Consider the following 25,831-nt stretch of genomic DNA (forward strand, 5'->3'; position numbering starts at 1 on the left):
ATGGGTCCGCTTAAATCGAGTGATATTGGTCCGTTAGCTAGAAGAAAAACATCCTACTTAATTTCATAACGATGAGTCTGATAAGTAACGACCGAAAGTGGACAATAACCTAGAATATGTAAGCATAAGCTCTAGCAAGGATATATTGGAGCCTGATAATGGGAGGCAGCCATGTGACGGCTGCCAAGAGGACCGGAACGCCGGAAAAGAAAAAATCCTACAGCCGATACGACCGGCCCGGTCGATCGATCGTTCACTTTAACCGCTGATGGTCCGGAGTGCTTTTCAGAATGTCGGGCTGACCGTGCGAGCTGAGCGTGTGGCTGACGTGGGAATTGAGGGTGTGCGAGTGTGAGGTGAGCGTGTTGTTGGCGTGTGTTGCGTGGGAGTTTAGCGTGTTGTGGGCGGGCGTTCCCGTCAGCGAGCCGGGCATGGCGCGGGACCTGCGAATTGAAAAAACACACGAAACGGGAAATGAAAATGGAGAAATGCATAAAAAGAAAAGTAAAACAAAAGTTGACTGAATGCAAAGCAGAAGCGCACGCGCAGAAGCGGAACTCAAAACGTTGGTCCACCGTTAGGATAACCTATAGTATGGGAAGTTTCCCTACCGGATGCTTCGATGGCTGCCGTTGCGGGTCAGCGTGTTCATCTGTGGCGTCCCGGGCAGGGTGTGTCCGAGGGCATTCATGTAGTCCGCTATTAGGAGTGTAATTTCGAGGATTTTCGGTTTGCTCATCGCGAAGAGAAGTTTCTGCTCGTTGCTGACCGACTGCAGTGTGTCCTCGGCACTGACGACCAGCATAAAATCGTCCTGACACCCACCGAACGTCATCACCGTGCTGTACGGGTAACGGGCGATCGTCGCCATCGACGACAGTTCCAGCACACTGAGGGCGTCCTCCGAAACGGCCAACCATGCCATCGCCTGATCCGAGTGACGTGGTTTCGCTTGGAACAGTGCCGCACCGAAGAACGGCCATTTGCGGGCGCACGTCAGATAAATTCGCACACAGTCTAGCACCGAGCGACTCCGGAGAAGGGTCCATTTGACCGACAGGAGATCCTGCAGCTCCTTCAGACCTTCCTGGTTGAGCGCATCGCGGTAGCGGTAGGGATAGAATTTGTCCAGCGCCTGCAGGGAACTGGTTTTCGATTTGTCCGATGAAAAGTCTCCCATATCGATCTGCGCCATTAGAGAGGCCAGTTCGAGCGCTAGATCGCGCGACAGAGGAAAGCGTCCTTGCACCACTGGAATGAGGGTGTGGAAAAAATTAATAACCCTTCTCTGTTCGGCCACACACAGTCATGCTCTTACCCTGCAGATTGATTTGATAGCACAGCAACAACCGCTCCTTTTCCGTCTCCAGCTTCGCGGCATGTTTCCAGTACAGGCGATTTTTGTACGTCAACTGTATGACGCGCGAGTTTTCAAACTTTCCGGACCCTTTTTCGCGCAGGGCCGTTTCCCACTTCGAGATGACATCACAGAGCTGCAATCGAGATATTTCGGCGTGATTTTCGGGCTATTCTACATTTTCGTGGATGAGCTTACCTTAGCCTGCGGGTCCAGGTAGTGTTCGAGCTCCTTCTCGATCGGATCGTCACTGAAGAGCGTGAAACCGTTAGCTGAATCACGGCAACCGATCTCTTGCGCCAGCGTACAGTGGAACTCCTCGATCGTGGTGGAACCATCGAACGATACCACCTGATAGGTGGCGTTCATCATGTGAACCGGTATGGCGTGCGGCAGTGAGTGGTGGTACGGGTTCTTCAGCAGTATCGAAAGGACCTCCATGCGCGAGGGCTTCGTTTCGCGGCCACCGTTTTGCATTGTGCGCTCGAGGGCACGCTCGCAGTACGCCGCATACTTGCCGCACTCAGTTTTGGAGTCAGCGTTGCGCGAAAGGTGTAGCTTCAAGTACCAAAGGAGACTGCAAAAGGAGAGAAAAGGATTGATTTGACGGTTCTGGTGGCGCAATGGGCCAAACTGGACCAAACGACTTACCGACTATTTTTCGGCACAAACAGCGACACGGCCAGTGCAAGCAGCTGCCAGCCCTGGATGAAGGTGTAGGTTGGTGGATTTGATTTGCAGTCGATCGGGGGTACGATTGGAGCCTGCGATCGCGAGTTTGGCGAGAGAGAAAACACAATAATTAGAGTGCACCAACTAGAAACGCTGACGATTGAGCGAAGAACTTTCAAAGGCGTATACGATCACAATTTTGAACAAGGTTTGTTTTGCAATTCAAGCAGAATCAAGTCCGATACGCCTTCGAAATCTTCATTACTAGCACGATCATCGATAAACCAATCAAACTGTAATATGAAGCGATCAATAAATTGCCGAAACTGTACCAAATACGATTCCAACAAAACCATAAAACCAAACTAGAAACGGCACAATGGTAAGTTATTTGTGTGTGTTGCTTGTTTGTTAGCACGCTGGTACAGGCCACTGTATTGGAACAAGCTAAGCTTAAACCTATCGAATTGGCACACAAACTGTACGGTGAAATAATTGTGGAACAAGAAACAGTAAGCCGAACTGATACATTCGAAACGGAAGGTCCTTAATGCACCGCGGTCGATACGGTTGCGTTCCCTCAACGATGATGGTAATGGATGAGGATGCTGCAGCACGTTTGAAGTACCGTAATGAGCAAAAGTGTAATGTGGTGTAGATTAAGCGTTAAAATGTGGCCCAATGCCATTGGAACCGATGTTGTTATGAAACCAAAATGTGCAGAAACTAAAATGGTTTCGTACATTTCTTGCTATTAGTAAAAGGGAAAATATTTGAAAAGGCGTAATTGAAAAAACAAATGGAAAAGTAAATCGGCGTGTAGGTATTTGCTAAACAAAAACGAAACAAAATCAATGAGAGGGACACACAACACAAAAAAACCAAGCAGAAATAAAGGCCATCCAACATCAAACCGAAGGAGAAAACCGAAGAAAACAAAATTCAAACCAAAACGGAAACCATAAAACCTCAAATACAACATTTCCTACCTGAATGGAAGTGGGTGAGCTCCCATTCGCTTGGGCAACGCTGCCCTGCTGCGTATCGCAAGTGAACAAACTCTGGGTTGCGCAAAGCAGTAGTTGCTACAGAAAGGAGAAGAAATTGCACGGGAAACAGTGGAAAATAGAGCCAAACCCAATCCGTGAAGGGAAACGTAAAACAAAAACCAAGTAAGGTTCCGGCGGAATGGAAAAAGTAGGACACGATTTGTTGGTGAAAAGGTATAACACGCAAAACGCAGAACGAGGACGTGTGTGCGCAGGAAATCGAATCCGATTGTGTCGATACAACCAAATGAAATCGAAAAATAAAACGAGAGAAAGAGAGATAAAAACAATCGATTAATAAAATGTAATCGACTATGATTCATTTCAATTATTCCTACTCCTACAGTTGCACTGCTAGCCTTTTTCTATTGCTGCTCTAAACATTGTTCTAAACAAAAAGAAGGGTTTGATGCAAATGGATGAAGCTCATTGCGGATGAAAGATATGTGAAACTAAATCACAACATGCATATGATTAACACATAAAAAAGGTAATAAAAAGAAGGCAACAGGAATGAAAGATAGAACGAACGTAAGATAAAAATTTCAAAAGAAAACATCTTGATGAAAATGGCGGAGCATTAGATCAAATAATACAATTTTCGTTCAGAATAGGCAATTAGAAGTTTAAGCGAAGTAAAAAGTAAGTTAAACAACATGTAGCCGATATTGATCTATGAAGTGAATTTAAAACTACTTCGAAACATTGAGCAAGTATTAGCGTTTGGAAAACATGGAGCGTAACCGAAACGAAAACGAACCGAAAAATGTCTGCATTCAAAGAATGGAAGCCAACATTCAAAAGCCTTCAGAGAACTTTCTGCTAGAAGATGCAAAAATCGAAAGCTCACACACGGTGGACATAGTGAAGAAGAATATATAATTATTTATGACTTCCAGTGAATCCCCAGACTCGTGTAATGATTGTTGGCCATTAGAGCGAAGGGTTTCGTTTGATTTCTTTTGCTGCTAGCGATAAAACGAATGATAAAACTGAAGGGAATCAAATCAGGTTTGACGTTGGGAGAGAAACTTAACAAGTATGTGTATAACTCGGCACTACGGAATTGATACAGGTTAATGGCCATAAGGTGGTTCTAGAAGATGTATTAATTTTGTAACTTAAAACTAACTCCACATATCACGAGAGCTTCGTTTAGTTCTTTCGAGTAACAAGCTGTTATGGCTAGGTCATGAAGAACTACACGAAGTGATTAGAAAACAAACTCTGCGCTACGTACAAACTAGCGTTTCGCACTAAGATACGAACTAACGACAAAGAATTTAGTGAAACATCCAATCCAGGGAGGAGATGGTGTGAAATAATCCGCTTCATATTGATTCGTGGTCGAAGCAATATGACGCCGGTGCCACTTAGGTGCCGTAAAAAACGAGCAATCACTCTAACGAAAAAAAACGCTAAAATTGAAACCACACAAAGGGGAACTATGGAACAGTCCAGAAAAAGAAAATGTGTGGAAAAAGGTTCAATAAAATTGTGGGTTGAACGGAAAACTAACGAAGAGAATAAAATTGAGGAGGACCATTAAACGTAAAGTTAGTTAAACAAGAAAGAAGAATACAGAATAAGAAGCACATAGAAGCGCCCTTGAGACAAACTTACACGAGCGGGTTTGGCCAGTTTCTTGTTTACCTGGACACCTACACCCAGCTTCTGGCCGGTATGGCGGGACGTTTGCTTGATCAGCGCACAGATCAGTTCCGACTGAAGCTCGGGCATGTCCAGACACTGCTGGAGGGCGTTCTGGGCCAGCACTACGTGATAATCGATGCCCGGCTGGTTGACGGCCACCGACAGAAACAACTGGCAGCTCTGCAATGCAAACACGGGTTGAAAGTAAAGCTAGAAGTGCAACAAGTGCTGGTGCTGCTGGTTCCCCAGTTACCTTGAACAGTTTGATCGCTTCCGCCTGCAGCGTTTCGGAATGTAGGGAAGTCAGAGGCGAGGTAATGTTGTCCTTGGTGTGGAGCAAGATCGGATGTCGCCATAGAACGCAATCTGCAAAAAAGGGGCAAACAAGGATTAAGTGGAGGCAAATGGAGCTTTCTTTGGGTGCCGCTTGGTGGCAAAGTACTAACTGGGATCGCCATCGGTTTCCATCAGCTTCTGGATCAACTGTTCGTACTGCGTTCCAGCGTTGGGCCCTCCGCCCGAAACCACCGTCAAGTGGTACAACCAGTTGTCCCGCTCCTGTTTTCCCGGCAGTATTAGATACGTTGGACCCTGCGGCAATTAAAAGAAAACGAAGTTGAAGGGTGGAATCGGTGCGATTGGGATCACTATTCTTACCACTCCCTGGTGCTGAGGGTAGATCGCCACCGTGAGGCGGGCTTGGCTTTGGGCATGATCTTCCCGTTCTTCCGAGTCGGAGTCGGACACGTGCTCTACCTCCTCCACTCGCGCGTCCCGCATGTTGATCTGCCCGAGAGGGTTCTGAAAGAGTCCGACACCGTAAGTGAAGCGAAAGTGAAGCACGCCGTGCCAATCGTGACTTACCGTTTCCCCGGGTGCTTTGAAGTAGAGGAACATTTTGCCCAGCAACACACACCAGCACTTCTTCGCGTGGCCGTTCTTCACCTTGGTCACCCAACCCTGCACCGTCGGTTTCTGGTCGTCCCGGCTGAGCAGCAGCTTCGTCGCGTTCCGTCGCTGCACGTTCTGCAGCACCCGGATCCAGTCGTCCATCGTGGCGTTCGAGTCGGCCGTCAGATAGTACACCTTCTTGCCCGTGTCGATCTCGAACGTGGACGCCCCATCGGCCCGGTTGATCCGGCATGCCTCGTCCAGTGCGATCTGACCCTGCGGTTTCCGGGCAACGTCGTGCTGGCTCTTCCAGTACGTCAGCGAGCCGTTCTTCAGCACGAACCAGCGTTTGCGCCACGTCTTCAGCTTGCCGCCCAGCTTCGCCAGGTGGCCGACCTTCTCGAGCGTTTCCATCTTCTTGTTCGGCGAGTCGGCGTACGAGGTGCGCATCAGCAGCGAGGGCATCGACGCGTCCATGCAGGTCGTGTCGACCGCCGAGACCGCGTCCGGTGGGATGGCGTAGTCGTCCGAGAGGCCTGATTCAAACGACAGTTGCGACATTACTGCGACAATCCCAAGCGTGTCCCGAGCGGGGTGTTTTGTGTATTCGTGTGTGGTTAGTGTTTACGTCGCAAGCGCAACAGAAGCGTGTGAGGTGAAAATAAAGAAAAAATGGTAGAAAACAAAATGATAAACCAAACAACAACAAAAATTATAAATCAAATCAATTCGCGATGAGTAATGAATGTAATGTTAGCGCAACTAGGCCGAAATGGGTTAGCTCGAACACCGGAATGGGGGTGCCGGGCGGCCACTTACCACGCCCTTTGTTCTTTGGACTTTCGGAGCCGGACCGTTTGGCCGGGCTGAGACTAGACGAGGTTTTGAGGCTCTTCGAAGGACTAGAGGCACTGCCGGACGTGCTCGTTTCCGTGTTGTCCGTGCTGGTGGAGTTGTGCGAGTTGTGCGTCGAGGTGGCACAGGTCAGAACGGCCCCGTGGCCCTCCTCGCCGTCGCTGCTGTCATCGCTGGAGTCACCCGTGAACGGCATCGAGCGGATTTGCGACGCACGCTGCAAATGTGAAGTTGAGGTTAGTGAAATGCGACCAGAACCCGCGCCCAGGACACTTACTCCCTTCACGGTCGCGTACACCGGTACGCTGATATCACAGTAGCCCCCGGACACGGTTTGGGAGCGCGAGTTGGGCCCGCCAACGCTGGACGTCATGCCGGAGCCGGACTCCTGGTCCTGGGGTTCGTTCTCGTCGCCCGCCCCGTTCCCGGCGCCGGCCAGGCCGTCGTTTGCGACCTGGTAGATTTTCGCTTCCCAGCTCGGAAACCGGTGCAGCGGAGGTGTCGGTGGCCGCGGCGTGCCCAGGTCGGCCACTGAGTCGGAGGTGGTCGTGCTGGAGCCGCCACTCGGAAGACCCTTCAGCCAGACCGGAGCTTTCTCGCGTGACGGCGTGTAGATCTCGGCGTAGTCGTGCACCGCGTCCACGTCCGAGCCCGGGCTAACACCAACGGCACCGGGCGGCGGTGGTGCCGGGTGCTGGTGGTGTGGTGGATGATGATGGTGGTGGTGGTGCGAGGATTGTGGTTGGGCCAGCCCCGACTGTGGCTGCTGCTGTTGTTGCTGTTGCTGCTGATGGTTGATCGGTATCAGGTGCAGGCCATCGACGGCGGCCGCCAGGTCTCGGGCCAGCTCCTGCGGTTCCATCGAGAGGTTGCGCCGATGGTGATGGTGGTGGTGGTGGTGGTGATGCTGGTGCGGGTGATGGTGCGAGCCGGATGCGGAGCCGCTCGAGTGGAGTGACCGGTGTTCGGGAGGATCGAGCGATTCGCTGCGCCGTCTGCCACTGCGCCGCTTCACGTCCTGCACGTCCAGGCTAAGGCTCGTGCGGACCGGCTGGGCGGCGGCGCTACTGTGGCGGGTGCTCTGCGAGGTCGCGATGTGGTTGCGCAGCAGCTCCAGCTGCTGGTTGCACTTGATGTTCTGCTCGCGCAACAGCTGGTTCTGTTCCTCGAGCTCGCGCAGCTTGTTCGTGACCCACTCCTTGATTTTGGCCGCCTTCGCCCCAACCTGCCGGGCGTCCTGCAGGCGCAGCTGCTTCTGCTCCTCGATGGCCGACTCGAGCTGACTGATCTTCACCGGATCGGTACCGTTGGACTCGCCGGCGGTACCGAGACCCCCTGCTCCTCCTGGCGCTCCGACGGCAGCGGCCTGCTGTGACGCGGCCGGGTTGCTGCTGTTCGGTGACGGTGACGACCCAGTTAAGTTCTGTGACTTGGGCCAGTCACACAGTCGTTGCTCCATGGCCCGCACCTATGGAAGACGGAGAAACAAGAGATGCTCAGATTCTCGGGACGGTTGCCATTGTAAGTCCTCAGTAACCAATTTTTCCCTGGTAAACACCACAAGTCATGTTAGCAAGGTCCCCAACGGGAGTGCAAATCCCAGCAGCCGTTTTGGGGGAATGAATAATTTATGACATCGCTCTCGTTCCACAAACTGGCACGTGCCGGTGAGGGTCACGTGCCGCTTGCGGATTCATTATCGCCGACAAACGCCGAGGACGCCGTGACGTGGTGAGTGGTTTACGCTGTCCATGAAGTGACGAATTAATCCACCAATAGGGATCCCCCAATTTGCACTGTTTGTTTGCTGTTTGCGATCCTTCCGATACTTGACAATCCAACCCGGGGGAGGATTGGGAGTTTTTTAAGCCAACGGGGCCGGAACGGGTAGCGTTGGTCGTTTCCGATTCAATCCCCATTTCGGTCGGTTCCGATACAATTTATAATCCTTTGAGAGGGCCGAGCTACGGTTTGTGTTTGATTCAACAAACCGCACTTGGATCTCGCCGGAACAACGGCCTTCCGTTTTGCGAAGCGACATGCAACAGTTGCAGCGCCTTGTGTTCGAGGGCGCAGAAAACTCAAAGGAGCCCTGTTCCCGGTCGTGATGAAAAATGAGACATCAATTCCCCCCGGGCGCTGGGTCCAAGGATTCCCCCACATTTGCCATTGGTCTGCTTGGCTGAGTGTGGAAAATTGATATAATTTCCCTCCCCAGGGCTTCTGTTCCAACTGACCAACAGTGGCACTAGGGATCCCTAGTAATCCTAGTAGGGGACATGCCAGTATTCAGGCCTTTAATCCACTTCTGAATAATCCCGGGTCAATGTGAAGATTCTTTTCAACTTGTTTGGGGAGTTTTGATTATTTTTTCCCGTCAGGAGCCGTGTAGTAGATTGTGGGTTTTGAAGAGTTCCAACCTTCCTGGTCGCACGTAGTGCGTAATCTTGTCAAACACTAGTGCCCCAATTTTTGGGGGCCAGCACAGAGGACTTACCACTCCGACGGACGGGTACAACCGGAAGTGTTTCCACCGTTTAAAAACAAAAACAGGCTATTCATTCCTTCCACCAGGATGCTTGAGAGGCATCCTTCAGAATCGCAAAAAAGGAACGAGTAGAAACATTTATTACGCTTACTCCACACGAGTCGCATGATGGACGTGTTGTTTGTGTACAGCGTGTACCCGCCGCCACCGCTGCCGCCGCATGTTACCTTCCTCCGTTCCGAGGAACGCGAGTCGCGCGAGATGAAATATTGCAGATTGCGAAATTGGCTGACTGGGACCGGGCGGCAGGGAAGTCAGCATGGAGCCGTGACATGGCAGTCTGTCGGCCAACAGACGCCACGAGAGGGCGAAAAAAACGAACCACTAAAAAACAACCCGACCGGGTCGGGAATATGATTGAATTTCGGTGTTTGTCTTTCAAGAGTACCATCACCTCCCGAGGCGAGCCGCGGGGACTGGGGAGCGGATGTTGATCCGCTGGCTTCCTATCGCGCGCATCAACACAACGCCCCATGACTTTCTTTGGCCGAATCGCGATGATCAACCCGACCCCGTTCGAGGTGTTTGGAACTCCAAAGGAGCTCTCCCGGGCAAACGACGAGGAATTGTAAATTTCGGACGAATGGGCACAATCAGTGCGGGGAAAACAAAGGCGAACATTGTAGGCCAGGTCCGTGTTACCCGTTTGTTGAGCGGGCTGCATAGCCTGCAGGCACTCGAGTGACGGTGGCGAGCCTTTCGGCCTTTCTGCAAGACTTGTAACAACACACTGGACATTCCCGATTACCGATTCGAGAGCCCCGAGTCTGATTGCACGCGTTTGTTTGGTGTCAGGAAATAGGACGCGTTACACAAATGAAAATGCCTCTGGTGAGTGAGAAGCGAGGCCGTCGGGTGTTTGCCTGGGGCCACACCGGAACCTATGCTGTGTGTTATGCAAATAACCGGAATGACTGTGACGACGACGCAACCCAATTTGTGTAGAAATCGATTTCAACTTCTTCCTACGAGTTGCCGCCGGAAGTGTTCCTCTGGGTTGCGGCGCCCGAGTGGCGAGAAAATGAAGAGTTTGTTGAATTAATCAACCTGATTTACGTGTTACTACCGGAGGCGACCCAATATTGGTCGGACCGGAAGTGCGTGCCACACCTCCTCGGAATGGACAAACGTGCGCAGAGTCGTCTCTCGCCAGCCACTGCAGGCTCCGTTTATGAAAAGACACGGAACCCATACAGACTCCTGAATAAACGACTTCGCAAGGCAATTTGTTACATTCGCTGGCCCGGTCTGTTCTTGAGCGGCTCTGTGTTATCCAATTTCGCCGATCCCCGGAACGGCCGAGGGAACCATGCGGACAGCGGGAACGTGCTGTCGACGAAACTTGAATTACAAAAACTTACAAACTTTGCCGTCGACCCGGAGAGCGCGCCCGGCGTGGTGAAAAGTGCATTTTGCGTGAAGTTGAAATTTACGATAATTGCGAAACCCGGTGCTGCTTCGAGGAGAATGCTGTGTTGTGTAGTTACGCGGCGATGTAACCGGGGCTCCCGGACTTGGCCCTCAGAACTTCCCTTGACACACACATACGTGGCCTAGGATTACGTCGGTTTGCTGCATCGGAGCTGCAGCCGGATTCGCATTCGCAGGAGCAACGCAACCCGGGGTTTCCTCGTAATTTATTGCAAACGGTTGCCGGAGTTTTAACCGGGCGCGGTGATGGCAAAGGAAATGAAGCACATATCGCGTACGGACGGGTCGATCCTTTCTGTGCTCCGAAATGTAGCGCTTTAATTCCAAAACCCATTCGCACATGAACGACCCCTGAAGTGTGTCTGATGAAGAGCTTCGTCGATAAGAAGGTGCTCTCATCCGCTGCGAAGTGTTTCGATTGAACCGTTTTCCACCACGCCAAAGTATTCGGTTCGATTTTATGATTAAAAGCACTGCCATTGTTTCTGACGACCGAATGGTGCTCGTCGTGAGAAGGTACCTGGAAACCTCAAGGCAGCTTCATGGACGATATACGCTTAAAGAGCGTCATTTGGAGCGTCAAGCATTTGGATTGCCGGCAAGGCTGCCGTCCCGTGTGCTTCGCAAATATTTTCTTTGAAGAAATGTTTTCCCCATCGTTTGGCAACTTCCCACGGGTGCAAAATTAGTTCTTCAAACGCGCATTCCTTGAATGCCTTCGCCCATTCCGTGCGCGGTTGTACCGAGCGTCCAAGAAAGTTGATCCTCCTTTGAGGTACTCTCCCCGTCACTGCTAGGGCTTCCGTGTTGCACGGCTTGCGATGCAGATCATACGGCGAGCAGTCGCGCACTTGTGTATCTTCCTGTCTACTGTTACACGGGACTTGGCCGGAGGGAGCATAATTCCAGGGGCCCGTGATAAGGGATTCCAATGTCTTGGACGTTGCGAAAGTAATTAAACTTCGTTCGAAATGTACTAAAGTTTGGGTAAGAAGTGGTATCGATTTTCAGGGAACAGGCAACTGAACGAATATACAGTCCCGCCGATAGTGATCCCTCCCTTGTCAGACGTTGCGGTTTCGGTTTTCTGAAGACGATAAGAAAATGATATTTATCTTCTTACGGGGGCTTATTCGTAAGGATCAGAAATTTGTTAATTTTAAGGATGTTGATAATTTGATAGTTTCCGACAGACTGGCGTGCAAAATGGCCGTGATTTAATTCCGAGGCATGGTTGAGATGTTCTTTAAAATCCGTTTAATCGTTTGAGCTGAGTACCGAGTATCGCCTCGTTTTATTTGTTCATACCAATACCAACCAATAGTTTTGCTTATAAAAAATCACCATAAACTTGTGATAATCGTGTGGTTCAAATAGCAGGATTTTATGGGAGCACCATAATGAAGTCACCTGAGGATGGAAGTATTTGAAGAAAACTTCTCCCATTTTACTTATTTAATGTCAAACTCTTCCACAACCCTCTACCCACAGTAAACCGCACAGATGTAGTAACTTTTAATGCCCCTCTAGATGGAACACCGTCCACCTTAAAGCCCCGATGAAGGGACTGGAGTGGACCGAAGAAGTCTTCGGCTCAAATCCAGCCCCAGAATGGCCCAAGTGCCCGTCATGAAGCACGTCGTGAATCGCGACACGGATTCAATTAAATCTTTCACAACTCGCGCGGTCGACGGCGACCCGCGCGATTTGCTTTTATTTCCCCACGTTTCGCGCACACAGCGAAAGGTGGAAAACAGAAAATGGCCACGCCATTTCCGCGTGGAAATGGCTTTCGATTCCCGGTTTCTATTTCCATTCCGGCTGGCGCTGGCGCGTCACCCCTTGCCATCGTCAACTTGTCGCCACCGAGGTTTCGTTTCCCGACCAGCGCGCGCTCCTCTCGCCTCGCGATGGTGTGTTCGACGAGACGTCCTCTATTCTAAGTTGTTCTAGGACGGACACGGCAAGACGTGCGTCTCGAAGGCGAAAGATCGTGGATGGTGCCGTGACGAACGGGCCGTGGCTGCTGGTGACAGCAGTGGGACTGGTGGCGCGGGCGGTCTACTGACGCAAATGGTCTTGGAAGCGGAGGACGGACCGACCGGACGGCGTGCGACGAAGGACAGTGACAGCTGATGATGGCTCCAAGACGGCGCCGGCCGATACACGCCAATGGCAGCGAGGGTAATTCTCCCAAGAAAATGGGTGGACACTTTGACGCCAAGAGAGAAGTTAGAATTCTAGCATCGACCGAGCCGACCCGGACCCGGACCCGGAGCTCTGCGTCTGTGTCCATCTCGTGTTGCTGGGGCATGCAATGGGGTGTAAGAAAAAGTCTGCACGAAATGGGCAAAGTTTCGCCAATCTCTTTTTTCCTGACTGCGCGAAAGAATTGGAGCAGCATCGATTCGAGAAGGAAATAAAATTGTTCGTTTGGAATGCTTCGTACTCCGTATCTCGGATCCGTACGGTAAAGGATAGGAATGGAAGGAACAAAAAGAAAAATCCCACAGATTATTATGCAAAATAATGGTTCCATGTTTTGGAGCTATTATTGCGCGTGGCAGAGCCGGGGGTTCGGTTACTACGCGGTTCGCCTGCCTGGCACGTCCTTGGGCGCCATCAGCGCGGAAGCTGATCGTTACAGACCGAGAACACTGGAGAAAACAATTGCAATACTATTTGAACTGTTTTATTGCGGTAGAAAAATGAGTCCTTCGGTGCCACGTGATATGCGCGATACACCGTGGTGCATTCCGCATTCCACAACTTGCCACATGCCACATTTTATTGTTTTTCCCATTTTCCGGGATAGCATTGAACCGAGGAATGGGCAAAACGGGAGCTGATGATATGCAAAGCGGGAAAGAAAGAAAGAGAAAGGAAATCATCCAAAGTATGATTATTTTTAAATTGCCGTTTTTTTTGCTGCGCAGCATAATGTGGCGGCGGCTCAGGTTTGTTTTTTGTGTGTGCCAGGGAAAACTTTGGCATTCGAACCTCCCGCGTAACGATCGCGTGGTGAAAAAGGAATAAAACAATGAGCATATCGTTCGAAATCGTGTGTTGATATGCGAAAATAATACGAAAGCAGAACAGCATCGAAAAGCAATTAATTTGACAACGAACTGTGGAGTTCACTGATTGCAGTTTTATATTGCAGATAAGGACCGCTCGGGGTTTAAGTTGTAACGTTTAACGCCTCGAAAGCAACAACAAAAATATGGAAACTCCGAAGATCCTTGAATAAAGGAATTCTGGATTGTTTGACACGATCGACCACAAATCGATCCGAGGACCACTTTGGCTCAAATCATTGCTGCAAATGAAGTGCTCGCTCTCTTTCTGTGATTATTGATGTTCAGACCCCCACGTGTCCTCGCACAGTCGTTTGCTTGACCGTCGTCATGTGTTAACCCACATAGCAGTAGACAATTAATAAGCCACAGAGGGAGAGAGAAAGATAGAGAGTCGCAAACTAATCTGCCAGATGGTCAACCACCGATGCCGCCGATGGTGCCAGTGGCCTTTCAACAGTGCCCTTCGGGTTCACTTCCTACTCAGAGTCATGGTTCTCTTTCTTCTTTGGGGCTTGCGGTGTGGGTTCTGTCGTAACTATTTACCCCATTTGCCAACGGAAACGCGCCCCTCACTCCGTCGTTTGATTGTGGTTGATTGATGTTTACCCTCGTCCCTCGGCCCCTAGCGGTTTGCTGCTGTTGCTGCTGCTGCTTGTTGCAGTTGTGTAGTCCTTGCTTGTTTGCAGTTTTAGCTTGCAGTCAATAAGTAAAAAAATCGATCGATTGAATCTCACCGAACCGAACCGAACCTTATTGTTGGCCGGAGCGCCGCATTTTTGTAACACATGTCCCATGCGTGCGCGACGAAGACAGGCTGTTCATGCTTTTTTAACTTCAAGTTTTTATGTTTCATTTTTTAGATCGATCGCTCGTGGCCGATTCTGGGGCGCCCCAAAGCGCCATAAAAATATGGGTGCGCCCCTTTTAGGGCCGCGAACTGCGATTGACGCGTTGTTTGATGAGCCATAAATGTAAGATGGTCCGTTTCAGGGGGGATTGGAACCGTTTCTTCTCGTACCCGTCGTCGGCAAGCAAGCATTTTACCCAGAGAATTGAATATAATACGTACATAGAAGAAGCATTTCGGTTAGCGCCATTGTGCTGCTGGTTTCCTGCGGTGCAATGCTGGGACGGAAGTTGCGCTTCCGCGTCGATCACGTGGTGGTGCGCAGTGGCCATGTTGCTGCTGCTACTTCAGTGTTGAAACATTATATTTTCGCCCGGACCCCCAAAACAACCGGATCCCGCACAACTTTCGGTGTCAGTTTTCGTCGTTTGATGGAACTTAACTCTTTTTTAGGAACATCCGCATATTCCGCACACCGGGACTAGCTTCGAGCACGTGTGCAAAACGCGATTTTAACACATTCCCGCTTCACTAGTAGTCACTAGTAATAATATTTAAAAGAAACTATTTTTAATCATTAGCGTAATGGTGATGATGTAAGTCTATTCAAAAGGTATCATCATCATTTGGATCGAAAAGAACTCCTCGCGTTCATTCGCATTTTCCATTAATTGCACGCACTGACACAAACACACGTTGAAACAGACAGGACGAACGTGCGTTTGCTTTACTCACACATCGACACTGTCAACACAGTGATTACACGGTGCCCCGTAGGACGAAGGACCCCTCCCTACATGGGGTTGTTGCCAGGGTAACGGATTTAGATGCAGTTTCATTGCACAGCAAAAGTAAGGAACAATTTAAAGGGGGAAAGCCCGAGCCCGAAGCAGGCTGCAAGTCATTGTTCGACGTTCATCGGTGTGCGTAGCACGCACCAGTAGCGTAACCGTCAGCTGGCCCACGATTTCTGCCCTAAACCTGCCCGGCCGAAGAAGGACTCTTCATCAGAAAAAAACGAAGGGGGAACGCGACGACGGATTGTCATTATATGCTTGATGCGTCGAAAAGAGAGATACGTTCTTTTTTCCTCCTTTCACCCACTTACACTCCCTAACGGAAGCATAAACTGTCGTTTGTCAGTTTTTATGCGTGCGTTGTGCTCTACGCAACGCGCGCTTCACACAGAGAGCGAGCGAGTTGCGCAAGTGACAAAGCAGCAACGCATAAAAAGCAGCATAAGCAGCTCTGTCTTGGGGTTCGGTCTCGCTTTCTTTTGCCCGTTCGATCACACCACTTGCTCTCCTACAGTTCGGCCGACGGTGCGTGCGTTTGTACAGTTCCGACGTTTTTGGCAAACCTTTTTACAATGTTCCTTTTCGTGTGGTCGCTAGAACGTTTGGCATATTTATTGGCCGAACACGGGAGTGGCTTTTAACGAAAACACGAACGAGCCGCCGCCGCTGCCGGCCGGCCTTTGTCGCACAAATCGTTCATTTGAAACAGGGCTGGGATTTTTTTTCTTCGGCTTCACTTCTCATTGGCTATGATTTATAATTATGTTCGGTCTAGCGAATGGCGAATGGAAAAGGAAAACACTTTGAGGTAGGACAGCCGTTACCGGTAGCATGTTGATTTTATCGTGCCGGCCAAATAAGAAAACCATCGATAGATGAGAGTATTTCATGCCAGAAAACTGTTTGGCGGTAGAAGCAAACCGAAGAATTCGTACGTTTTTCACGCTGTGCTCCATATAAAAATGTTGATAAATTGGACATAAAATGCCACAAAGCCCAGTGCCCGGATAAGAACAACTTTCAAATGAGTCACTCGTCACGGTGGATGACTAACGGGGAGAAGTTCACTAACGTGACTCAACGGATAGTAAATAATTTCTACACTACTCTTTGAACGACATCCGGAACATGGGAAAGATTTCGTGCGAAACTTGTTTTTTTTTGCTGCTCAAATTCTACTCGCACTCCCAAAGCACGCCTTCAGCACGGAATCACGTACGGAACGAAGACCACCATACGCTTAACTACGATCGAACGAGGCCACGCACTCGGCAGAAACAGGCGCCGATTACGGAAGGCGATGATCAATTAAGTTGTTCTATCGTTTTCTATTTCCGGCCTACTTTGGTTCGCTTCTTCAAGTGCCGGCTGTGTGGAGAGTAAACCGCGGCGTAACCTTAGGCCTTTGAATTTTTCTCGCACACCAAACGTCAGCTGCGTGAAAAATCTTCAATTCGCATTCGCACTTTTGCATTAGAATGGTACGTTCAGTACTAGGTACTTAGCGTCGCTCAGAACATTGAACAGATCACCGGAACCACGGAATGGGTGAATTTTCCACTAACCACATGATCGCACACAGGTTTTTCGCACAAATGGGATTCTTCGTTCTCTCTACCCGTGTGCCGCGGGATCAGCCTCGCAACAAGACTTGCAGCCGAAATGTGGCACCATTTCGGCACGTGTTAATCACTCCCGATGCAAGTACTTTGAAAGCGTTTAATCCTTTTTTGCTAATTAATTAGACGACGCGCTTCTTCCGGCGGAAACACGACTTCGAACTGTTCGAATCGAGCTCTACGCAAAAACTGAGAACTGAGTTTGGCTGCATGAAAAATCCCAGAGAAAAGGATGCCAGCCAAATGAGGGAGAGAAAGAAAATGAGAGAGCTCAAAAAGTGAGAGAACGCCCCAGAGAGAAACATCGCGCGAGAGAGCACGACCGAGGACCTCATCGCCCCATCCGTGTACGTGGTCTGTTTTAAAAGCATCGCGACTTTTGAATTTCCGCGGGTTGCGTATATTCGGTTTTCGAAATTTTTGAGGCATTAAATTGGCTTTTGCGTCCCTAAATATTTGCCCAAAAAAACACACTAACGATGCCACATCCACTGTTTTCCTCCCAAGCCCAGATATGGCTCCTCACAGTGACTGTTTTCTTATTCCGGAAACTGAAGGCCCCAATGGACGATGCTACGCTACGATTGGGCAGATAAAGACGGCATCACAGAAGGAACTGAATTACTTACTTACTTATGTGGCCCTTGTTCCGTCTGCGGAACACGGGGCCGCTGAATGAGGGACTGAATGAGATCCCAAAAATGTTTTTTGAAGAGCTTCAAGGATTGGAAATGACGGTGGCGATGAATAAACCAATATTAGAAAACACGAAAGTCCTGATTCTTTCTGAACAGACCGCGTACACGGTCTCTCTCTTTGTCGGTGAACGTACGAGAGATGAAGTGCGTTTATGAGTCCGTGATCGTCGTTCTCGCTGCTCTGTCGCCATCCTTTACAGAGCATACGAAGCATAGGATTTACAACGCAAAGAACACTTCAATGCCAATACACACGCACAAAGTGGGTGGGAGGGCCGGGGTCGTGTCTTCTGTTGCGGCCCTCTTGCGTTAGAGCATTAAACCGAAACCCCCGAGCCAAACTAATAATGTCTGCTACTTAAGCCGCGTTAACCTCGTGATCGGCGATGCGCTTGCTGGCGGTCTTAATGTGAGTGGCAGAAGTTAATCCACATGGATTACACACTCGGGAACTGGTGCTCCGTTCCTGTGTTCTGGTGCGAAGAATACACTTCCATTATTTGTTAAAAACGGATTTGGTTTTGTTGAGGAACAACGATCAATAAACAGTCAATTAAAGACCGACTAAACTTATCGAAATAGAGACCTATAATGATCACTCATTATAAGCAGAAATAAGCAGCCATTTTCCCCGTGGAAAGGTAGCATTGCAGCGTGTGGGTTTAATTTCGTTCCGCCGGCTCCGAGCTCCGGATCTGAGTTATTTCAATTATGCTCGCCAGCAATGCTGGCAACTTTTGCTAAGCACTCATTAGCAACGCCATCATCAGTGCCGACCGCCTGCCGGTGCCGGAACGAACTCTATTAGTGTTGGGCTATGTTTGCTCCGTCGCTAAATGTGCTGCTGCATCGTTATTCGTTACAGGTCCTTATTAAAGATGCTCGCACTGATTGCACAAAATCGACCAATACCCCAATTGCACAGGGATCGACCCTTTAATGGTTAGCTCTATGGTTTGTGATCGTATTGGATTTTTAAACTATTCTTCACAACTTCGACATATTGTGAAAAAGGATAACTTTACCGCCCGTCTGCTAATACAAACCAAGTCGCATCCGGGTCGATCGTGACCCCTTATTACCTGAAATGAGAAAGAAAAGTAAACGAAATTTAATAAAACCATCGCACGGAAGGGATTTAATTAACAGTTTGTGTCCAGGTTCGTTTTGTGCAAAGAAACACACACCCGAGAGTCAGGCGCAAACGGCAAATTGTCCCCGATAGTCCATTGCCAACAAAGCAATTCTTCTAGCTCGGATTGCAATCCCGCGGACGTGTCCTTTTTGCGACAGGGCACCAGGTTCCAATCGCGCACTTTGTTGGCGTTTTCTTTCTCTCAAATCCCTTCGGAGTAATTTGAGCTGCAGTTGCGCCTGCAACGCTGCAACGCGAAGTGGAAACTCCCGGACCCGGCACCCTTTTCTTGAGCCACCTGTACCCGAGATCGACAGATTCTTTGGTCCTCGGAGCCACCGAGTGTAATGAAGTGTTGGTCCCGCGGGTGACTTTGGCTTTTTGTCAACGGCTCAACGGGTTGACGTTGCGCCATCTCCGCAAACTGCAATATGCAAAGCCCACGGAAGACGCAATCTTGAATGGCGGACCCAAAAGAAGGACCCGCCAGTTTGTCATAACCAAATCCGTATGCAGTAATCTGGGTGAACCGGGGATTTTGGTTAGCTTTTCACCGGCCTCGAAACAATATCAGCGAAACTTGCGAAATGAGAGAAAAAGTTGAATAATATCGGATCGATTCATTTTGTGCTCTATCCTTCCCCCGTGTTAAATAATTCACCGGCACGGGGCTACCTTATGGAGTGATTTATTTGGGGTCCGATGCAATAAATAAAACTTTCGCAATCAAGAAAATTGAGGAAAAGAGGAATGTCCGAGGCTTGCAATAAGATGAAGTGTGATTTGAAGTGTGAACTAATTTCGCCATTAAAGAAAGATTTCCGAGAAGGTTTGATTTTTGCTAGCAGAACTTTCGCTCGTTTGCAACCATTGAACGGATCCATTGGCATGGGTACAAAATTCAAATCCGTTGCCGAATCCAGCTTGGGTTTTAAAAAAATCTCTGAACCCTAATTAGGACCGTCCATTGATTGCATGCTAATCCGGAGCGATAGGACAGCGGGCAGCTCCATATTCATCCGATAATCAAACTTAGAAAATGCCCTTTTCCGTCGAGGTCGCTCGATGAGTGGAGCAAAAATTATGGCACCTCATTTGCAAACATAAAGATGTTGATGCTTTTTTTGTTTTTCGATTGCGGCATTTTGTAGTAATTTCACGTGCAGCATGAAATTCGAGGGTCTCCTTTGTGGGAAACGAGAAAAAGGTTCAAGTCCGGTCGCTTGAAGAATTGCATGATTTGCCAGCTGATTTGCATAACTTTCATTCGCGTTCCATTTCGGCACATTCGCGTTTTCGCATTTTCCTTGCAAACAATATTTAGTGGTGCATTTTCGTGCAATGGTTGTGTTTTATTGTTTGCTTTGCGCTAAATGCGCCACTCGTTTCGATTGCATATTTTACAGTAAATTGTTTTTTGGCTCGTTGGCCGCTTGCCCGTTGCCGTGTCTTGCGTATTCACTCATTAGAGGGTGCCCCGTGGGAATTAAGAAATGGAGGACCGGGCCTGGATTGCCTGTTGTTTTGCCAAGCCTCCGCTGTGTAATGGGAAATGCTGGCACCTCACTAATGGGAGTAAATTTAACACTTTATGAGCTCGCAAGGCCGGGCCACGTACAGTGCAATTTTCGCCGGGACTCGCGGTCCCGGAAAAACCCGGAAATTTATGTGCCATTAATTACACGACCTGTGGAAAGGAAAGCGCTGTTCCGGGTCCGGCACTATTATTTACAGTCGGCATACACACTATTGTAGTTTTTGCGATTTTTTTTGTCCTTTCTGGATAAGGATTTACTTTTGCAGTAACACACACGTCAGTTGTGGAGCAGAAAGGACACACATCGCGTGGATTGGAACTTTTCACTCTCCGACGCCTCAAACCAGAAACAGGGACCTTATCTGTGTGTCTGTCTCCCTTCAGGAACATGAGATATTCCCCCAAGACGTGCTGTGCTAACTGTGCCCTAGTGCGCCACCCGAAACAGGCGTGGTCTATCAGTCAATCCACTCTCGTCCGTTTTCGACCGGACCGGATTACCAACGTAAATCCCCGGATCCATTGTTGGCCACCGAATCGCGGTCCTTACCAGAACAGCACAAAAGGGATGTGCGGTCGTTCGTGGACTTGTGTATGTGGGATTCCCCGTTGGGCAATTTTTACGATCTTTGAAGATGTGCTTTTTTATGGAGCCAAACAGCGGAACAGTGGACTCCGGACGGATGATGTTTGACTTTTGGGCATCGAATTGTTGGCAGAGCGCGGGGCACTTTCTGCAGAAGGTTCTATGATGTTTTGTGTCCACTTGCTTAGTTTTCGTTCCTTTCCAAAAACCTTGAGCTGTTGAAAATTTGACATCATCTAACTACGTATATGGTGAATGCTGACATCAGAATGTTTGATAAATTATCTAATCATTCAAGAAAGTTCAATTCTTCTATTGTGTTCTTCGTGTAAAAGGAGTCACAACAGGAAACAACTTATGATAAAACAACGTTCTTCCTTCACAACAGAAACAAGGATAATTGAGCGTAAGCAATAGGGGGAAAAACCGTCTTCCAGAAAATCCTATTAACAAATGGTAGTCCCGCTCTCAGACCCGTCACATTATCACGGCCAAAGAGTTGTGTCTATCAGGGGCGCCGTGGCACTATTATAGTCCACTTTACCGTTTTTAGCGGTGCGCTGTGCCATGCAATAATACTGTGCGAAAAACCCGGCATCGAACGAGTTCACCGTTCGCCGTTGGTTCGCCCGTCCCCGCGGGGACGAGCCCGTCAGGAAAATAAATACATCCGTAGCAGGAGGTGCACGGACTAAGGATATTACTTTATGTCCCGGGTTTTGCGTTATCGCCCGCCCGGTCCGGGACCTGTGGGATCGAGCGCCGCTTCGTCCGCTTGCTGTTTGCCATCATTTTAATGGGACAGAATCAAAATGGAACCCCGGACCTGCTGCGCTGGAACGAAATGGAACGAAGGAAGTTTCGCTCAGCTAGGCTGCTGTCTTCGGTGCACCAGACGCTGCATCGCCCGGGATTGCAACGAATGGGAAGGGCCAAGTTTGCCAGTTGCCGCTGGATTACTTCCGTACCACGATCCACGAGATGCATCTCACGGGCGGGAGTGTTTGGTGCGGGAAAATTGGCCACCATCCCCACCGTTGGTGGTATTGGAAAAGTTGGATTTTCATCGTCCAATACATCGGACGTCTTCGGACTGTCGCCACCGACGGCTGTTTTATTTTCGTCTCGATTTTTCCGGACCGAAAGCGAGAAAAATTGCCAGACGATTGACCGATGAGCAAAGGGCCGTGCTTTGTGGGGAATAAAACAACTTTATCGTTACACCTTTACAGCTGGCGGGAGCTGTCTAACGGTGGTGTCCTTTTAACGAAGGCCCAACAAGACGATGCCGATCGTGGCCAATAGCCAATAGCCAATTCAATTAAAGCAAATCGTTCGGAAGACACATTTATCGGCGTCCACTCCGTTCACAATTGAGAGATTTTGGTCTGCTGTCGTGCAGACAAATCAGTCGCCGATCCGCCCTTCCATTTGTTTGGTGGAACTTAAATACTGGAATGTCGTACCCTAAACTCAAAGTCAGCAGCATTGGCGGAGTTTCGAACATTTGTTTGGCCATCAATACACTCGCCGACCATCGACGGGCGCCGGCCTGTTAACGACATCGATTTATTCGGTAACAAACCCGAGGGTGTGTTATGTTTTATGTTCCGAACGCTTACTCTCACTTTTTTAGCGCGTCCCATTCGTTTACGATCCGATGATGAAGTAGCACACTTGCATACGCAAACACTTTCCGACGTTCGATCAATAAAACGAATGCTTGGCGCGCAGAGTGTGATCAGGTTTCACGCCCGTCCGCACGCAAATAGGTGTTTCTAAGAAATGAGTCCCTTCCTAATTTTAGGTCGTTTTTCTTGCTGAGCACCGGCCCCAGAAACCAGTGTTTGAGGATCTATCAACGATCGCATTTGTCAATTGCTTTAATTTAATCCCGTGCCGTTCTCGAGCGAGTGACATTGAAGAGACTTGCCTCACGTACCGGAGCATATCGGCGTAGTCCATCATCGAGCCGAGTCGTGGAAAAACTGAGCAAAAGGTCAACATCAGGACTGAACGCGACCCATTCGTTCCAGAGAAAAAAAAACATTGGTCCGAAGTGTGTGGCTGCCGCAAGAAGTGTCGAGAATTGCCTCTCGGAGGGAAGTGAAATAATAATAATAATCACAGACCAAACCACAGACGCCCGCCAGTCAGCCACCCAACCAACGGTTGACAGGTTGGGCCGTCGCGGGGAGAAAAGAAAAGGCAACATAAAATCTTCGGAATCTTCGTCACCGAATCACGCCACCGAAATCCCAAAAGAAAAACAAACCTCAAACAGCACACGGCTCAGAGGGGTGCGTCTGTGTGAGAGAGAGCCGGTACGATTCAGGATTTATAAATAAAATCTTACGGAAAAGTAAATAGAGGAGTAAATTCGAAGGGACAGACGCCACAGACAGGAGAGCATAACTGTGTTGCTGCCTGCCGCCCGACCGCTTGGCGACTTCGTCGTCGTCTTTGGATGCGGCCAATTTTTATTCCCCTCATTGCACGTAACTTTAGCGAAGTGACAAACATCCAACGCCGACCCTTCTCTGTCGGATGACAAAGCACGCGGCAACTAATTCGATCCAGTTAGCGGAGACGGTCGAGAAAAGTGTCACCGAGCCGAGCCATTAAGCCATAAGATGTGGCTCCTTCCCGACCGGAACCTAAACGTCGTGCGGTTGCCGTCTGAATCCCGGGTCGGGCCGGGTTTTCCCGACGATTCATCCGATGCGCTGCGCGGGTTTCACAATTTTGATCGCGAGAGAAAATTAATTTATTTCCACCCGGCCAGTTTCGAGTGGGATGACGCGGATTGATGCTGAGCCGAACGGGCCCAGGAATGCGTTCCGAGCCGAAATGATGACGAAACCTGGTGAACGCGGTTGGTCACTTTCAATCATCGATGGTTTCCGAAAAATAATTAAAACCCGAGAGCCGTGGTCTCTTGAAATCGAACGCTAATCAATATTCATCATCGTCATCGTGATGGATGTTGAATTTAAAATAGCAATTTTTGACACATTTCTGCAAAAGCTGCATGTAGCTGCCAGTCGGTGCTGCCCGGTTGTCCAGGAAATTCGTCCTCGACCTTTTTTCGTGCCACGGTCCGCATGCAATTCATCGGTCTCATGTTCAGTCCAACGGCGAGTCGAGTTTCAGACGATCACCCGGGACGACAACATGTGATGGCGCCACTCGACATTGATAGGATGATATGTTCTGATTTGTGGCGAATCTCTGACGGCGTGGTCTGTGAAACAACATTTCAATCATGATGATGTGTGATTTATTAATTAGACAACCGTGTGATTCGCGTCAATTTTTGGCATTCGAATCGCAACCAAAAGATCCAAAGACCTCAACAGCTACAGAAGAAGAACTGAAAACCCTAGGTGGAGAAAGGGCATGCCGTCTTCATTTAGAGTCAAAACATTCATATCGATCGACAACATCTCCATCGGTTAGCTTTCAAAAGCCACCCCCCCTCGCCGGATGTCCCACATTGGCCGACGCCAATCTGTCGTCAAGAAATTTCCATCCTTTTCGCTGGCTGTTCGATGAGCCACTTGAGTCAGCGGCTGGATTAAGGAAGATTAAGGGCGCGGCGGGACATAACTTTGGCCAATCCGAGTGGCGAGTAACGAGATGTTCAACACAGCACGATCATCATGCTGTGCCGCGCTGCTGATGGGCGAGTGACGGCGATGCATACATAATTCCGGCGAGTCCGACTAGTCCCTGATCGTTTGGAGCCATGTTTTGGTCGCCCAACGGAGTGTGCCCAACGAAAGGGCGAACGAACTAGAAGAACTTTATAATGGTTGGAATGGTCCGCCTGCTCTCTCGCTCGCTGTCTAGTTCCTGTCGAGTGTCGCCACGGTTGCGGCACAGTCTGGCTGTCGGCCAAGTCTGTCGCCGCGCCGCCAAAGGTGCGGGAGATAGACTATTTCATCAGGTTCCTGCCGCATTTTCCCCAGCCCCATGAGAGAGTCATCCGTGTTCTCCAACATCATCCTGACCTGGCCGTGTGGGCCCTACACTGTCTCGCCAGTTACAGTTAAGTTCCGAGTCATGAGTTGTTACGCTGTCGGCGTCTGGGCGGCTAAATGATGGGTATCAAATAGGCTGGCCCAACCCGAGCTCACCCACCCGAATTTTGGCCTCGGGAAACACGGGCCAATGGACTAGGGCTAGGGTTTAGGTTTATCGCGCCACGTGGCCAGCGCTCGATAACAGTCGATTCGACGCGTGTTGTGGCCACACTAATTGGCATAAATAGTTGTTACATCCTCTAGAGACTATTAAGATCAGTTAAAGCATTTTCAGGTTGAGTAACACTACCTAACCTAACCTTAGGTTGGTGGTTTAAATAAAGTTCAAAAAAAACTCCAAATAATTCAAGTCAAATATTTTCCACAAAAAATAAGCGTGTTTGCTGTGCACACTTTATGAGCTTGTTTTTAGTATCGATTAAACAAACTTTTATGCGATGCTCGTGTGCTCGTGTGGACCCGTATAGAACTTTTTATAAAAAACTTTTAGCACGTCAGAGATTACGTGCAGCAAGCGCAGCGATAAAGTCCTGCCTTTGCCGTAGAATACGAAAAGAAAAGTTTGCTGTAAAATAATGGCGAACCAACGAGCCCAAAACTGCTCTTCAAAGCACGCAGCAGTTACGCAGGTCGCACAATTTTCTAAATGACAGCGAAGGCTTCTGTTGCTACGTTTGCAAGGCACAACCCATTTACACTCCACCTTTCTACGCTCAAAACGGTGACAGTGACGGAAAACTTTCCATCCTGTCTATTGCGTTATTCAAAATTGAATTTAGCAAATGGAGCCTTCGTCCCCGCGGCAGAACTTCGGGCAATGCACTTCAAAGCGTATTCGAACGGTTGCCAGTTGCTGCTGAAAATCGACACAAAAAACACAAAAGAATCGAGCAACGATAGATCGCAGGTTCAATATGCATTCGTTAACGTTCTCCCGGATCCGTTTCGAGCAAACTTTTCCTTCGGTGGCCATAAGCTATGGAAATAAGATAGCGACACGACGTTGGTGCAGCGAAGATGGAGCGCAAAC

General features: G+C 49.2%; 1 protein-coding gene across 1 annotated transcript in view; it reads right to left on the reverse strand.

Moving 5' to 3' along the window:
• Positions 1 to 25,831, reverse strand: part of LOC131211813 (uncharacterized protein CG43867) — a 101,924-nt gene continuing 76,093 nt past the window's right edge. Inside the window, exons 4-16 of the mRNA XM_058205443.1 lie at positions 6,755 to 7,945; positions 6,442 to 6,694; positions 5,596 to 6,185; positions 5,389 to 5,532; positions 5,178 to 5,322; positions 4,985 to 5,097; positions 4,702 to 4,911; positions 3,019 to 3,114; positions 2,009 to 2,121; positions 1,556 to 1,934; positions 1,319 to 1,493; positions 612 to 1,251; positions 1 to 443 (exon numbers count right to left, since the gene is read on the reverse strand). Of these exons, the coding sequence (XP_058061426.1) occupies positions 254 to 443; positions 612 to 1,251; positions 1,319 to 1,493; positions 1,556 to 1,934; positions 2,009 to 2,121; positions 3,019 to 3,114; positions 4,702 to 4,911; positions 4,985 to 5,097; positions 5,178 to 5,322; positions 5,389 to 5,532; positions 5,596 to 6,185; positions 6,442 to 6,694; positions 6,755 to 7,945 (4,239 nt within the window). The 3' untranslated portion in view covers positions 1 to 253. The remainder of the gene's footprint in view (positions 444 to 611; positions 1,252 to 1,318; positions 1,494 to 1,555; positions 1,935 to 2,008; positions 2,122 to 3,018; positions 3,115 to 4,701; positions 4,912 to 4,984; positions 5,098 to 5,177; positions 5,323 to 5,388; positions 5,533 to 5,595; positions 6,186 to 6,441; positions 6,695 to 6,754; positions 7,946 to 25,831) is intronic.

The sequence above is a fragment of the Anopheles bellator genome, chromosome 2, assembly GCF_943735745.2.
Source record: "Anopheles bellator chromosome 2, idAnoBellAS_SP24_06.2, whole genome shotgun sequence".
Lineage (NCBI taxonomy): Eukaryota > Metazoa > Arthropoda > Insecta > Diptera > Culicidae > Anopheles > Anopheles bellator.